The sequence below is a fragment of the Piliocolobus tephrosceles genome, chromosome 16 (assembly GCF_002776525.5).
Source record: "Piliocolobus tephrosceles isolate RC106 chromosome 16, ASM277652v3, whole genome shotgun sequence".
Taxonomy (NCBI): Eukaryota; Metazoa; Chordata; class Mammalia; order Primates; family Cercopithecidae; genus Piliocolobus; species Piliocolobus tephrosceles.
In genome coordinates, this window is record NC_045449.1 from 68,161,332 (window position 1) to 68,176,844 (window position 15,513).

General features: G+C 55.2%; 1 protein-coding gene across 3 annotated transcripts; it reads right to left on the bottom strand.

Annotated features, from left to right (window-relative positions):
* Positions 1–229: 229 nt before the first annotated feature.
* On the bottom strand, positions 230–9,747 carry LOC111542453 (CMRF35-like molecule 6). Of its 3 annotated transcripts, XM_023211900.3 has the most exons (5): positions 9,298–9,747; positions 8,311–8,649; positions 6,008–6,119; positions 4,753–4,886; positions 230–625 (listed from the first exon to the last, which is right to left on the bottom strand). In XM_023211900.3, the coding sequence occupies exons 1-5, from the start codon at positions 9,356–9,358 to the stop codon at positions 501–503; spliced, it is 771 nt and encodes a 256-aa protein (XP_023067668.2). In that variant the 5' UTR covers positions 9,359–9,747; the 3' UTR covers positions 230–500. The 3 variants fall into 3 exon arrangements, with proteins under 3 accessions (XP_023067668.2, XP_023067669.2, XP_023067667.2); XM_023211901.2 differs by lacking the exon at positions 230–625 and having other exon boundaries at positions 4,214–4,886; XM_023211899.3 differs by lacking the exons at positions 230–625; positions 4,753–4,886; positions 6,008–6,119 and adding an exon at positions 6,135–6,766.
* Positions 9,748–15,513: the final 5,766 nt, after the last annotated feature.

Consider the following 15,513-nt stretch of genomic DNA (forward strand, 5'->3'; position numbering starts at 1 on the left):
TGGAGTGCAGTGGTACGATCTCAGCTCACTGCAACCTCCACCTCCCGGGTTCAAGTGATTCTCCTGCCTCATCCTCCCAAGTTGCTGGAATTACAGGCGCCCGCTATCATGTGTAGCTAATTTTTGTATTTTTAGTAGAGACAGGGTTTCACCATGTTGGCCAGGCTGGTCTCGAACTCCTGATTTCAGGTCATCCACCCACCTCGGCCTCCCAAAGTGCTAGAATTACAGGTATGAGTCACCACGCCTGGCCTGTAGTTTTTCTTACAATTCTTTTTTTTTGGGGGGGGGAACACACACAGGTCACACAGGTCAAAGAGAAATAAAAGACAAAAGACTAAGGTGCTTGGGCAAGTGTAACTAGACCCAAAAGTCTAGTTTCTCTGATGCCGTGATTTGGAAGGTTACGCCTGCAGTCATGGCCAGCACATTTAAATGGGTGCCAGGATCCAGGAACCAAGGAAAGAAAATAGTTGGGGGAACGCCCCCTACTGTTTTATTCATCCTGGATCACATACTGAAAGGAAGGAGACTAAAAGAATGCTTTTATTCTCACTTCTCTCTCTAGATGGGTAACAGATCGTCTTCTCTGCATTCCAACCTGGGTGACAGAATGAGGCTTCATCTAAAAAAATTAATATAATCAATCACATTAATAGAATAAAGAAGAAAACCCACATAATCATGTAGATGCACAAAAAGCAATATCTAAAATCCATTACTTTTCATGATAAACTAGGAATTAAAAGGTGCCTCTAAGCAACCTGTTACAACACGTGGCAAAATCTTTCCTTTAAAATCAGGAGGAGGACAAGGTTGCTCAAAAGGTTGAATGATAAAATCTGATTGCTTAGAAATAAAAATGCTTAATACTATTCACAGAAAGTTCAAAAATAAACAAAGCTAAACAATATACTCTTTGGAAATCCACATGCATGTATAAGGCAAAGCCCTTAAAACAAAATGATGATGAACATAAAAATCAGAATGTGAGCCGGGCGCTGCGGTGCAGGCCTGTAGTCCCAGCTCTCCAGAGGCTGAGACAGGACCATTGCTGGAGCCCAGGAGTTCAAATCCAGCCTGGGTAACATAGTAAGACCCATCTCTATAAAAAATAATAATAAAATAAAATGTAGGATGTGGTTTTCTGAGAGGAGGATAGAAAAGAAATTGCATAAGATCAGAAAGCAGTTTGGGGCTTCATGAGAATGAATGATGTTCTATAACTTAAACTGGATGGTGGGCACACACGGGTTAAAGAGTATTCTTGGTTGAAAGTGCATGGATTCTTTTGTGTGTCTGATACATCAGAAGAAAAAAGCTTCCAAATCTTCTGATAGAAACACGGATTTGTTGGTCAGAAGGGCCATTCCTATATGTAAGAGGGAGTATGCTGCTTGGCAGGGTACTGATGGGCATCAGAGTTACTGTTTCTCACAATCCAACTGACTCTGGCTCCCCACCGAGCTCCTCTGAGCCCCGTTCACCCCCAGGACAGCCCCCAGCATGTTTGGGAGCAGAAGCAGCTCCAGGAGGGTCAGGAGCAGGATGTGGAGGCTGCTGAGCAGGGACTTGTGGGGACACAGTGACAGGCAGTGAGTCACCTCCGCAAGGGAGGCCCTGGTGCCCTCCACCTTGCCCCTATCCCCAGTGCCAAAGTACTGTGGCCACAAAAATCAAGAACTAACCTGGACATAGCAGCCAGACACATAAGACCAAGGCCCTTTAATTATCACCCTAAGAATTGCCTTGAGACTCGGGGCTGTGGGCTGAGGCAGGGCAGGGCCATGGCAGCAATCTGAGGGAACACCCAGGGACCTGGTAAGACCTGAATCCACAAGAATCTCTACCAAAGCCCTTCGTGTGCAGGAGCACACCCTTCAGAGGTGCAGAAATCAATAACCTGGATATCTGTTGAATGCCTGCTCCTCTCCAGATGGCATTTCCCGCAAAGGCAGGAGCCCTGTCTTGTCCTCTTCACAGATAAACTGGCACCTGCCCTGTGGCTGCAAACATCAGTCTGTAAAATTCATGGTTGTTGAGCAGCGGCTGCTAGTGTCTATCCTGGGTCCACTGTGATGGCCACATGCCTCCCCAGGGAGCAGACATGGCGGACAGGCCTTCCTGGGAGGCGGGGACCAGGTCTGTCCACACTTAGCATGGCTGGTTCTCCTGACATGATGGGCTCAGGGTGTCTTTACCTTGGAAAGGGCAAGGAGGCTAGTCAGGTGCAGGGTTTGCCTCCTGTTTGTCCTGGAGGGCATCACCCCTTCTCCACATTCTTATGCCTTAAGCATATTCCTTGACTCTCCCAACCCTCCTGCAGATTTCTGTTCCTTTCTTCCTATCATGCCCAATAACACCAGTATGTGCACACAGCCATGAAGCCGAGTGGAGAGTGACAGGGGAATCTGGGTGGAGCTGGCACCATGAAGGGTGACTGCACCCTTGTCCTGCCCTGTTCTCCCTCCATTTACACTTTCAGGGACACAGCGTGCACTGGGGTCATTGGTGCTGATGCCCCCAGACTCACATCATGGGACTGTCATCAGCCCAGTGCAATCCCAGGCCCTCCCACCTGCCCAGTGTTCAGGTCTGGCTTTGGTTCAGCTTGGCAGTAGCCAGGCCTGCCATGGGGACCTGACCTGGTCTCCCCTTCTGCTCATTCCATTCTCCCCAGAATCAGCAGCGTGATCCTTGACACACACACGTGGCCCTGGGGAGGCGCTGCTCAACTCCCAATGGTTCCTGCTGTCACAGGATGGCACCCACCTGACCTGGCCTCGGCACACAGGTCCTGGCAGCCCCCAGTGCCTGGCAAGTGGCTCCCACCTCCTGGCTCCAGGTTCACCTCGGTGCTGCCGCCCTCCCCACTCGGGCCTTTGTCCAGACCCTCAACTTCCCACTCTGCCTGGCTCCAGCTGACAGGTTTGCCTGCGTGTTCCTTGACCTTCCTGGGTTATGGTGGCTCTCTTTTTAGGGGTCCTCATGACCCATTTCACATTTCCCTCTTGTGTTTATCACTGTTCTGTTCGTGGGTTTCATCTGGACTGGTAGCTCACGGAGAACCAGGGCAGTATCTTGTCTTGGTCACAGCTGTGACTTGCTATCATCCTAGGGTCTGCCAAAGGCAAGTCAACAAATTGCCTGTTGAATGAATGCATGCATGACTCTCTCGAGTCTTACCTGCCTTCAGAAAACTTAATTGTCTGATGCTGGTGTGCCATATCCGACTCAGGCTGGGGAGGAGACAGAGAATGCTATCTGCAGGCCCTGGAGCCATTGGATCCAGAGAGGGATCTGCTTCTTGTGTTTTCCAGATCCGAGTCTAAGCTGTCCCCTGGCAGGACACGTGCACCTGCTGCTCTCTCTGCCTCAAGGCTCCTCCTCCAGGGATCCTGGCACTCACCCCCTCCTTTCTCCTGATCCCTGCTTGCTCATCGCCTATTAGAGGGGCTTCATAATGGACCCCTCCACTCCTACAAAGCAGTCACCCCAATTCTCTTATTTTACTCCGTGGCTCTTCTCACCTCTGTGTTTTACATTTACCTCTGGAACTTATTCATGTATTTTTGCATGTGTTTATCATTTCTATCCCCCACCTGGAATATGGGCTCAATGTAAACAGAGCTCCTTGCCTGGTGTATCATGGTCTGATACACCAGAAGCTCCCATAAGTATCTGCTAATGGAAAAAAGGTAAGAACCCCCGGTGAGGCCCTCCTTCACCAGGAGGGCTCATGGGAACCATCTGCCTCACAGGTGTTGGCAAGGTCATCATGGCGACCCTGGAACAGAAATGGTGGGCAAATGACAACATCTTCTTTCATCTGTATAGGCAGACATGGTCTACACTACTGAGCAAAAGACTCAGTTAACTACCACATCAAGGAGTCACAGCCCTCAGTCCATTTCCAAATTTGCACCCGTTAAAACCCACAGCCCTGGAATGAAGGAGAGGTCAGGTCCCCTTGAAGAAGGAGAAAGGGTAGGCCTGGCTATGCTACCACAGTTCTCACTGAGAATCTTCTACCAGCTCTCCCAGAGGGACCTAGAGACACTGGCCAGGATGCGTCTACCTGAAGGAGGGAATAGTCAGGCTTTGGGGGAAATCCTGGATCCTTTTCTGCAGGGACTCCCCATTCTGAGAGGCCTAACATGGGGCTTGGTCCACTATTCTCAGCAAAGGCCTGTGGAGATCAGGGAACAATGGATTTCTCACTCAGGTCTGACTTAGTGGGCCTGATACATCCCAAACCTACACATTGTCATTTCTTAAAGTTTGAAAGCATCATGGAATCGACACACTCAGTAAATGGAAGCAGCCTCATATTCTGCACTCCTGGACCCAGGGAGTGTGGGCGATTATGGTGGCAAAGGTGCAGGGGAGTCCTGGACCTGCCTCTCCCTGTAAAAACGGTGGAGGAAGCAATGCCAGGCTCCTGGAGAAAAAGGAAGGGTGCAGGGAGGGCATATGGGCACTCAGGTGTGTTGCTGACAGCTCGAGGCTTAGCTGTCCAGGGCGTGCACGTGAGACGTGGAGTCACAGCTCAGGGTGTCTGTGTCCATCAGGTTCACGTGTGACACATGAGGATCAGGCACAGGGAAAAGGCTGAAGGAGGCTCACAGAGGATTCCAGGAGATGTGGGGAGAGCAGCCCGGGAGGGAGTGGTCAGGAGGTCATTCCAGTCCCACAGCGGGGCTCTGTTGCAGCGCAGGGCCTTAATGGACAGCAGATGTTACTGGTTCTCACCCTCGGGCCAACTCTGCCTGCTTCTAGAGCTTCTCTGAGGTCTGTTCACCCAGAGGACGGCTCCCAGCATGCTCAGGAGCAGGGGCAGCTCCAGGAGGACCAGGAGCAGGAAGCGGGCATTGCTGAACAGGGAGCTGTGGGGAGATAGTGGTGGGCAGTGAGTCACCTCCCCAGGGGAGGCCCAGGTGTCCTCCACCATCCCCTGACCCTTGTGTCCCAATCCTGTAACCACAGCCAACCACATAAGCAACCCCACTGGACAGTCCATCCCATCTCAGCATCATGGCCCCTAACCCTCAGCCTCAGATTTGCCCTTGACCTGAGGACTGTGACACAGGAAGGGCAGGGCCGTGAGAGGACGTGAGGTCACGCCAGGGATCCAGGGAGGGTCTGTGTCCAGGACACAGCTGTCTACCTCTGTGATCCCCATGGAGGGTTACCCAGTTGGGGTCCCGGAATTCACAAAGGGTTGTTTGGTGTCAACTCTCCTGTACACAGCGTTTCCAGGAGGGCAGGGACCATTTGTTTCATTCACAGTGAGTACCTGGTGCCTATCCTGAGTCTCCAATAATCTGCCCTACAACTTCAGTGCTTCCTGAAGGAATGAGTGAATGGACAGCTCAGCTCTCAGCTTGTCAGAGGACTGGGCTTATCAAACAGGATGAAACTCTGACCAGGGCTGTGAGGGAGGCAGAGGAGGGGACTGGGAACACTGGACCCCAGAGCTTCTGTCCCCTGCCCTAGCCTGGCCAGGTCCCAAGGCTCCTCGCAAGACATTTGCCTCGCTCCTCCCTCTGCCTGGACCCCTCTTCCTCCAGACCCCAGAGTGCCCAGCCCCCAACCCTTCAGGTCTCCGTGCTCACGTCCTCAAATCCTCAAACCCTCTTCTGACCATTGTCCGTGAAATAGCAACTCCAACACCTACACACGCTCTCCCCAAACCCAAGAGACAAACATCTCATCCCAGCATTCATCACCCTTTGCTGCATTTGTACATCAGCCCCTGTGCTGACTTGGTCAATGCGTGAATTCACGCAGTAGAACTCAACTTCCACGAGGGCAGGACAGTGGCTGTGTGGTTCCCTGCTGTGACTCAATCCCAAAAGAAGAGCCCGACACTTAATAGAACCTTCACATTAGGTGTGGGAGGTGTGAACAAAGAAGGGACTGGGCGAAGGGAGACCCAAGTCCCCTAAACATCACATGCAGTGGAGAGGCTGCCGGCGTGGCCCAGTCCTATGCACAGGCATCTTACCCAGGGTGTGGGCTGGGTTCGGGGCCGTCCTTTCTGGTCACGCTGGGCCAGGTGTACACTGGCAGCTTCGTGGGAGGACCTGAGGTGCCCATGGAGCTCTGGGGGCTGGAGGCTGTGGGTGAAACACGGGTCAGCCTTGATGACATCACATGGGTCTCCCACTCACTCTCACCTGTTCTCGCTCCGATTTTCACAGACAAGGTCACCAATGATGTGCTGGACAGAAGCCCTGCGTCCAACATGCCCCACGGCCACACCCAGGCCTGACCAGGGTCCTGGGCCTCTCCTTGTCCCATCCCTAGGTGCTGCGGAGCCAGGACGCCATTTCAGATGTGAGAGCTGCCCTGCTCACCAGCAGGAAGGAAGAGTCTGTGGCAAAGGCACGGGGCTCCAGGTTCCACCCCAGCCAGGAAAGGACAGGGTGACCTGGGGGAATGGGTTGATGTTTATTCTGCGAAGGGTGACCCAGAGTGACTGCGGCACGGCAGTGGTGGGAGAGAGGCTGGAAGTGAGGACAGGAAGTCAGCAGGGTCCTCCCTGAACGATGGGACCTGAGTCCATTCAGCCCCAAATGGCAGCCACACCGTGGTCCCACAAGGCCATTGGACCATCCTCTTAGGGGGAGAGGATGCCCAGGAAGAAAGATCTGGAGAGGGGACACCTGGTGGAGCCTGGGCGGTGGCCCGCGGTGAAGACAGCTGGATAAGGGCCCTTTCCTCCTGCCCCCGGTGCCCTCAGGTAGCTCTTCGTTCCTCACTCCTAGATGGGAAGGCACAAAGGGTGCAGGAGGGACACGTCCCCCCCGGGAAATGGAGAACAAGAAGACGCTCAGAGGAACCTGGGACATTGTCAGAAGAAAACGATGGAAAAGGAACCACACTGAGGCCACTGGGTTTGTGTCTCGTGAGACAGGAGTGGGGCTTTGAGGGAAGAATGGTCTGCGGCACGGGGAGGGGCCCTCAGTCCATGCCAGCCTCAGAGCTCATTTCCATCCGCAGGTCCCTCTGCCTGAGGGGACAATTTCTGGGGTTTCCCTGGGTTCCCTCCTGCGGTAAAAGGTGCCAGAGAATAAGGGGGACACGCAGGTCAGCCTGCGGGGCAGGATGCGGTTCCCAGGAGCATGGGAACCCCACCCAGGGCTCTGGGGCCCCTTCCTGTGTCCTCCAGTGGCTGCTGCAGGAGCTCCCAGAACAGGGCTGTGAGGCTGCAGCCTCAGGACCCTCCAGACAGGGCGGCGTCCATGCAGTCCCCAGGGCAGGGGCAGCCTTGAGTGAGGGGAGCCAGTGATCGGGGGGTCCCATTCCGCATGGGGAAGAGCAAGTCAGACCCAGGCGGGACAGCGGGCGCCCTTCAGTGTGGACCCGGCCCTTGTCAATACAGGGAGATAGCACGGACCCCAGAGTCAGGGCTGGCCTCGCAGACCCCACCCAGGAAAGCTTCAGGCCTGAGGCTGTGAGGGAGGGCACACAGCGGGAGGTCTCCAGCCACAGGGCCAGGGTGCTTTTGTGGGTGCCCACCCTCCCAACACACACATGCAGGTGTACACACACACACAGACCACACCACACTCCTATGCAGGCGCCCACACACAAAGACACGCTCTCACCCATCCACACACAGCAGCACACAGTGTCCCGAGTCACTGACCCCCAGGCTCACACACTCCTGTTCCACGTCTTTCCTCAGGGACAGAATGACCAGCCCTAGACTCAGGCAGGCCTGGTGCTAAGAAAAGGAGGGGCTCACCTGGGAACACAAACACCTCAACCTGGACTATGACCCTCCTGGGCCAACTGGGCATTTCTGAACAGGACACAGGTGCCACTCCCAATGGTCCTGATTTTCCATCCTGCTGATGAGGGTCCAGGTCTCCTGCAAGCCTCCCTGCTGCAGAGGAGTCTGTCTACACTGCAAATCTGACCTGTCTTGTGCTAAGGCTCCCCCTGAGGGCAGCAGCTTCCCATCTGGCCCCCAGCCTCTCTGTGCAGCCCCACCCTTCCCCCACGCAGCTGCACTTCCGTGGGGCTGAGCCACAGGTGCGCTCCTGGCTCCTTCACAGGCAATGCTCTCTCAGCCCCCCTGTCACCGGACCCTCCCCTTCTTCAATACTGGGCAGACATGTCGGCTGCTCCAGGAGAGACGCCCTGACTGTGTTCCCCTGGCCCCCACCTCTCTCTCTCTTACACACACACACACACACACACACACACACACACACAGTCGGCTTCACATCTCCGACCTGATTCCTGCCCCAACAATTCCAACCTGAGCCTGTTTAGGCGCTGAGGGAAGGAGGGGCTCACCTGGGAACACGGACACCTCAACCTGGACATAGGGATCATGAAGGTCTTGGAGCCACGGTGTATTCACCCCACACCAATATGTGCCTGCGTCCTCCTCTGTGAGGCTCTCCAAGGTCACTGTGAAGCTGAGGTTTTTAGGAGAGTCCCTGATGGACACTCGGCCGTTCATTTTTCCTGCTGGTTCTTTGGTCTCCACAATCTTGTCACATCGGAGAAGCCGTGGTGGTCTGCACCAGTATTTGTTGAGAGTCTTATGTTCCTCCTCATATGAACACTGCACGCTCAGGGATCCCCCCACGGGGCCGTACACGGTGCCGGGGCCTCTCAGAGGAAAACAGCCTGAAAAATACAAGCCAGAGAGTCCCATCTCCTTACCAGAGGGGCCTGGTCTGGGGTGCCCCAGTGTCAGACCCTCATGGACCTTGGGAGTGTGGAGAAGCCAATGGCAGGCAGGTTGGCTTTGTCCATCCAGGAGCAGGGACTGAGGGTCAGAGGCTCCCTCTGTGCAGAGGTGGGAAGGGTGTGGGAAGTTTCCATGGAGACTGGAAAGGCCAAGCTAGGGAAACACTGGATGTGTGCAGGCCTGTGTGTGCATGTGCGTGTGGCTGTGCGTGTGGCTGTGTGTGCATGTGCGTGTGGCTGTGTGAGTGTGACTGCATGTGTGTGTGACTGTATGTGTGTGTGACTGTGTGTGTGATCATCCCGGATAAAATTTGTGATTTGATAACTTTGGCAATGACAGTCACAGCATCACCTCCCACCAGGGCTTCCTGTCTCAGGCACAGAGAAACAGGCCTCCCCCGCGCTGTGCCCTGCGGCCTGCTGTCCACTGGGGAGGCAGCTGCTGACCGCTCTTGGGTGCTCCTCTGCCCTCTTCCCCTCTCCCCGCCCCTGCTCCCCTCTGTGACCGCTACTCCACTGCCTGAACCCACCCTGCCCTCTCCCACTCAGGACAGAGCTCCCCAAGTCCAGGGCAGGCCCACTCACCTGGGACAAGCAGGAGGAGCAGAGCTGAAGGCCGCCACGAGGCCCAGGCCCTGGCAGTCATTCCTGTAACACGGATGTCACCTGCCACTGTGCAAGACCCCAGGAGGAGACAAAATGGAGCCCCCTCCCAGCAGATCTGAGCTTTGCTTCTGCTTTTCTACTGCTCTCTGCTTCCTTGTCCAGCCCTGTCTCAGGTCTGAGGCTGGAGAGGGTCAGGGTGCAGGAAGCTCAGGGAGAGAGCCGCCTGGGCTGAGGCCGGTGCTGACAGCTCTGGGATGGTGCTAGTGGCTCCTCTCAACCCCGAAGTCTGGCAAAGTTCAGGGTCCCTTGGGTAGAAATGCAGCCACTTCCCCACAGCCCACAGCTTCTGGCTTCAGTGGGTTACTCACACAGCAGAAGGCAGAGCCAAGCCGGGCCATTTCCTACCACAGGGGCTGCTCCACCCTCTGTGACATGTCACTTCCTGGTCAGGATGGACGATCTTGTGGTTGGAAGCTGCATCTGCCATCTTCTTTAGCCTTGGAGGTGAGCAGAGAGAGGCTGTGGCCCTTAATCTTCAGCTAGGTCCCCGCCGAGAGCTCTGCCCCTAAGACCCCCAGCTCTTCTTCTGGCCTCAGAAGTCAGCACTATGAACCCAGACACCATCTGCATGTCCCTTTTTGGTGCTGAGTCCCTAAGCAGGTTAAAATCCCACAGGCCTGGGGAGTTTACTTCTTGTGCCCCTGCCCCCAGACCTAGACACAGAGCAGCATCACCCAACCGAGACTCTCCTTTTCCATCTTGTCTTCTTGCCGAAATCCACACCCCAGTGAGAATCAGGGCAGAGAACTGAGAATAGAGAGAGAGAGATTTCAGACGCGTGAAGATGCTGAAGTGGGACTTTATGGTCAATATGAGGCTGCGACTGAGCCAGCACACACCCCAGGGCGCACAGAGGGCGGTTTGGTGACTGAGAGGACAGCTTGTCATGAGCAGCGGCTGCTGGTGTCTATCCTGGGTCTACTGTGATGGCCAGGGGCCTCCCTGGGGAGCAGACATTGGGGGACAGGCCTTCCCAGGAGGCGGAGACCCAGGTCTGTCCACACTCAGCATGGCTGGTTCTCCTGACATGATGGACTTAGGGTGTCTACCCTGGAAAGGGCAAGAAGGCAGGTCAGGTGCAGGGTTTGCCTCCAGTCTGTCCCGGAGGGCATCACTCCTTCTACACCTTCTCATGCTTTAAGCATATTCCTTGACTCTCCCAACCCTCCTACAGATTTCCGTTCCTTTCTTCCTATCAGAGTCAATAGCACCAGTATGTGCACACATCCATAAGGCTGAGTGCAGAGTGACAGGGGAGTCTGGGTGTACCTGGCACCATGAAGGGGTCCCTGAACCCTCGACCTGCCCTGTCCTCCCTCCATTTACACTCTCAGGGACACAGGGTGCACTGGGGTCGTTGGTGCTGATGCCCCCAGACTCACATCATGGGACTGTCGTCAGCCCAGTGCAATCCCAGGGCTTCCAATTAGCCCAGTGTTCAGGTCTGGCCTGGGCCTGGCTTTGAAGGATCCCGGCCCTGCCATGGGCTGACCTGGTCTCCCCTTCTGCTCATGCCCATCCCTTCCGTTCTCCCCAGAATCAGCAGCGTGATCCCTGACACACACACACACACCTGGCCCTGGGGAGGTGCTGCTCAACTCCCAGTGGCTCCTGCTGTCACAGGATGGCACCCACCTGACCTGACCTCGGCACACAGGTCCTAGCAGCCCCCAGCACCTGGTAGGTGTCTCCAGCCTCCTGGATCCAGGTTCACCCTGGTGCTGCCGCCCTCCTGACTCGGACCTTTGTCCAGACCCTCAACCTCCCACTCCTCTGCCTGGCTCCAGCTGACAGGTTTGCCTGCGTGTTCCTTGACCTTCCTGGGTTATGGTGGCTCCCTTTTTAGGGGTCCTCATGACCCCATTTCACACTTCCCTCTTGTCTTCCTCAGTCTTTCTGTTGGCGGGTCAATGTCTGCTCCAATCTAGACTGGCCACCCCTTGAGAGCAGGGGCAGCCTTTTGTCTCATTCACCGCTGTGCCCGCTATTATTCCAGGGTCTGCCAAGTGCAATTTAACAAACTGGCTGTTGAACGGATGAATGGGTGAATGGAAGCATGGTGTCCTGATGTCCCACTGCCTCAGAGGACTTAGTCATCCAAAGTTGGTGCACGATTTCCTGCCTAGGCTGGGGAGGAGACAGGAAATGCGGTCCAGAGGTCCTGGAGCCACCTGACCCAGGGAGGCGTCTGCCCCTGGCAGGACATGTGCACCTGCTCCCCTCTCTGCCTCAGGGACTCACCCCTAAAAGGGAGTCCTCTTCCAGGGACCCTGGCGCTCACCCCTCCTTTCTCCTGATCCCTGCTTGCTCAGCGCCTATTAGAGGGGCTTCACCACAGCCCCTCAGCTCCTGCACGCACTCACCCCACTTCCCTTATTTTAATCTGTGACTTTTTTCATCTCTGACCCTTATATTTCTTCTAGAAGTTATTTATGTAGTTTTGCATTTGTTTATCTTTTCTATCCCCCACCTGGAATATGGGCTCAATGTAAACAGAGCTCCTCGCCTGGGTGTTTACAGCTGGACTCCCATGCCAGGTCAGTGTATGATACACCAGAAGCTCCCGTAAGTATCTGCTGAATGGAAAAGTAGGTGAGGCCTCCTCGGCATGGCCCTCCTTGACCAGGAGGACTCGTGGGAACCAGCTGCCTCACAGGGGTCTTGGGTGTGGCATCCTTGGAACCTAAACGATGGTCAGCTGATGACGTCTTCCTTTGTATAAGCAGACATGGTCTACACTAGTGAGCAACAGACTCAGTTAACTACCACGTCAAGGAGTCACAGCCCTCAATCCATTTCCATACTTGAGTCAGTTAAAAGCCACAGCCCTGGAATGAAGGGGAGGTCAGGTCCCCTTGAGGAAGGAGGAAGAAAAGGTCTGGCTACCATGCCACGATTCACACTGAGAATCTTCTACCAGCCCTCCCAGAGGGACCAGAAGACACTGGTCAGGATGTGTCCACATGAGGAAGGGAATTGTCAGGTTTTGGGGGGAATCCTGGATCCTCTTCTGCAGGGACCCCAATCCCGAGAGGCCCAGCATGGGGCTTGGTCCACTATTCTGAGCAAAGGCCTGTGGAGACCAGGAAACAATGGAGTGTTCACCCAGGTCTGACTTAGTGGGCCTGATAGGTCCAGAATCTATGTATTGTCATTTCTTTCTTTCTTTTTTTTTTTTTTTTTAGATGGAGTCTCACTCTTATCACCCAAGCTGGAGTGCGGTGGCTGGATCTCGGCTCACTGCAAGCTCTGCCTCCCGGGTTTACGCCATTCTCCTGCCTCAGCCTTCCGAGCAGCTGGGACTACAGGCGCCCACCACCTCGCCCAGCTAGTTTTTTGTATTTTTTAGTAGAGACGGGGTTTCACCGTGTTAGCCAGGATGGTCTCGATCTCCTGACCTCGTGATCTGCCCGCCTTGGCCTCCCAAAGTGCTGGGATTACAGGCTTGAGCCACCGCGCCCGGCTGTATTGTCATTTCTTAAAGTTCAAAAGCATCATGGAATTGACACACACAGCAAATGGAAGCAGCCGCATATTCTGCATGCCTGGACCCGGGGAGTGTGGACGATTATGGTGGCAAAGGTGCAGGGGAGTCCTGGACCTGCCTTTCCCTGTAGAAACGGTGGAGGAAGCAATGCCAGGCTCCTGGAGAAATGGAAAGGTGCAGGGAGGGCATCAGGCACTCAGAGGCGTTGCTGACGGCCTGAGGCTTAGCTGTCCAGGGCGTGCAGGTGAGACATGGAGTCACAGTTCAGGATGTCCGTGTCCATCAGGTTCACGTGTGACACATGAGGATCAGGTACAGGGAAAAGGCTGAAGGAGGCTCACAGAGGATTCCGGGAGATGTGGGGAGAGCAGCCCGGGAGGGAGTGGTCAGGAGGTCATTCCAGTCCCGCAGAGGGGCCCTGTCGCAGTGCAGGGCCTTGATGGACAGCAGATGCTACTGGTTCTCACCCTCGGGCCAACTCTGCCTGCTTCTAGAGCTTCTCTGAGGTCTGTTCACACAGAGGACGGCACCCAGCATGCTCAGGAGCAGGGGCAGCTCCAGGAGGACCAGGAGCAGGAAGTAGGGGCTGTCGAACAGGGAACTGTGGGGACATAGTGAAAGATAATGTGTCACCTCCCCAGGGGAGGCCCGGGTGCCCTCCATCTTCTGCCTGTCTGTGAACCCAGGTCCTGTGGCCGCACAAACTCCTGTAAGGACAAGCTCTGTATATGATAGCTCCACTAAAGGAATCATTAGTCCCTGACCTTCAGCCGGAGAGTCCCTGGAGTCTCAGGACTGCCTATAAGGAACCACATGGCCGTGAGGATGGTGCATGGGGACAGGGAAGGATCAGGTGAGAACCACGCCCACAAGATCTCTACATCCCAGGGTTATTCACTGGCGCATGGAATCAGTCATGTAGTTTGATGACCGTATGGCCATCGTTTCCCAAGAAGGTCGGGACTATTCATGTTATTCACAAGTAACTGGCACCTGCCCTCTGGTTGCAAACATCAGCCTGTAAAATTTACGGTTGTTGGCAGCTCAGCTTTCAGCTCCTCAGAGGATTGGGCTCATCAAACAGGATAAGACTCCGGCCCAGGGCTGCAAGGGAGGCAAGGCAGAGGGCTGGGGTCACTGGACCCCAGAGCTCCTGCCCCCTGCCGTGGCCTGGCCGGATCCCAAGACTCCCTTGTAGGACATTTGCCTCGTTCCCCCCTCCGCCTGGACCCCTCTTCCTCCAGTCCCCAGAGTGCCCTGCTCACAAACCCTGCAGGTCTCCACGCTCATGTCCTCTAATCCGCAAACCCTCTTCTGATCATTGTCAATGAAACAGAGACTCCAACACCCACCCACATGCTACCCAAACCCAAGGCACAAATACCTCTTCCCAGCAGTCATCAGACTTTGCTGTATTTGTCTGTCGGCCTCTGTGCTGATCTGTTCACTGTGTGAATCCACCTGGTAGAACCCAACTTCCACCAGAGCAGGACAGTGGCTGGGTGGTTCCCTGCTGTGACCCTATCCCAACAGGAGCACTGGCACTTAGTAGGACCTTCACATTAGGTGTGGGAGGCGTGAGCAAAGAAGGGACGAGAAGGGACCAGAAGGGAGACACAACCGTCCCATCTCTCCCCAGCCTACAGGAAAGGCTGCCCACGTGGCAGTCCTGGGGGCATGAACCTTACCCAGGGTGTGGGCTGGGATCAGGGCTGTCCTGTCTGATTGAACTGGGCCAGGTGCACGCTGGGAGGTAACGGGAGGACCCCAGGTGCCCGTGGAGCTCTGGGACTGGAGGCTGGGGTCAGGGCTGCAAGGGCATCACAGGTCAGTCTTGGTGACCTCGCTTGAGTCTCCCACTCATCCTCACCTGTTCAGCTCTGATTTCCACAGACACAGTCACTCAGGACATCCTGGACAGGTGCCCTGAGTCCACATGTTCCACGGCCACACCCAGGCCGGACCAGGGCCCTGGAACCCTCCTAGCCTTATCCCCACGTACTTCATAGCCAGGTGAGCACTTTCAGATGCGAGAGTCGACTTGCTCTCTAGGAGAACATGAGAGTCTCTGGAAAGAAGACCTGGATGCAGACCCCACCCCAGCCAAGGAGGGAGGGGTGACATTAACTCTGTGAAGTGTGACCCAGAGTGACTGCGGAGCCGGGGCCCTGGGCACGGCAGTTCTGGAGTGAGGCTGGGATGAAGGACAGGCGGTCAGTGGGGTCCTCCCTGAATGATGGGACTCGAGTCCACTCAACCCCAAATGTCAGCCAGGCCGGTGGACCCACAAGGCCAGACGCTTTCAGGGTGGGCCACACAGAAGAGTCTCGAATAACAGATGCACATGTGCTTTTGTGCATGTCAGTGCACACACACACGGGTGCACACACACAAACACACCACACACCTGTGCATGCACACACACACACCACACCTGCGCATGCACACACACGCACCGCAAACACACCTCATACCTGTGCACATGCACACACACACCTATGCATGCACACACACACACCGTAAACACATACACGCACACACACTATGTCCTAAGTCACTGACCTGCAACCTCACACACTTCTTCCCATTTCTCTCTTCAGGGACAGAATAACCAGCCCTAGACTCAGACAGGCCTGGTGCTGAGTGAA

Coding starts and splice junctions, on each gene's coding strand:
- LOC111542453 (XM_023211899.3), bottom strand. CDS start 9,358: ATGACTGCCAGGGCCTGGGCCTCGTGGCGGCCTTCAGCTCTGCTCCTC. Junction 8,650..9,297: donor GCTCCTCCTGCTTGTCCCAG/GTGAGTGGGCCT, acceptor TGTATTTTTCAG/GCTGTTTTCCTCTGAGAGGC. Junction 6,767..8,310: donor TGAGGTGTCCGTGTTCCCAG/GTGAGCCCCTCC, acceptor CTTCCCATCTAG/GAGTGAGGAACGAAGAGCTA.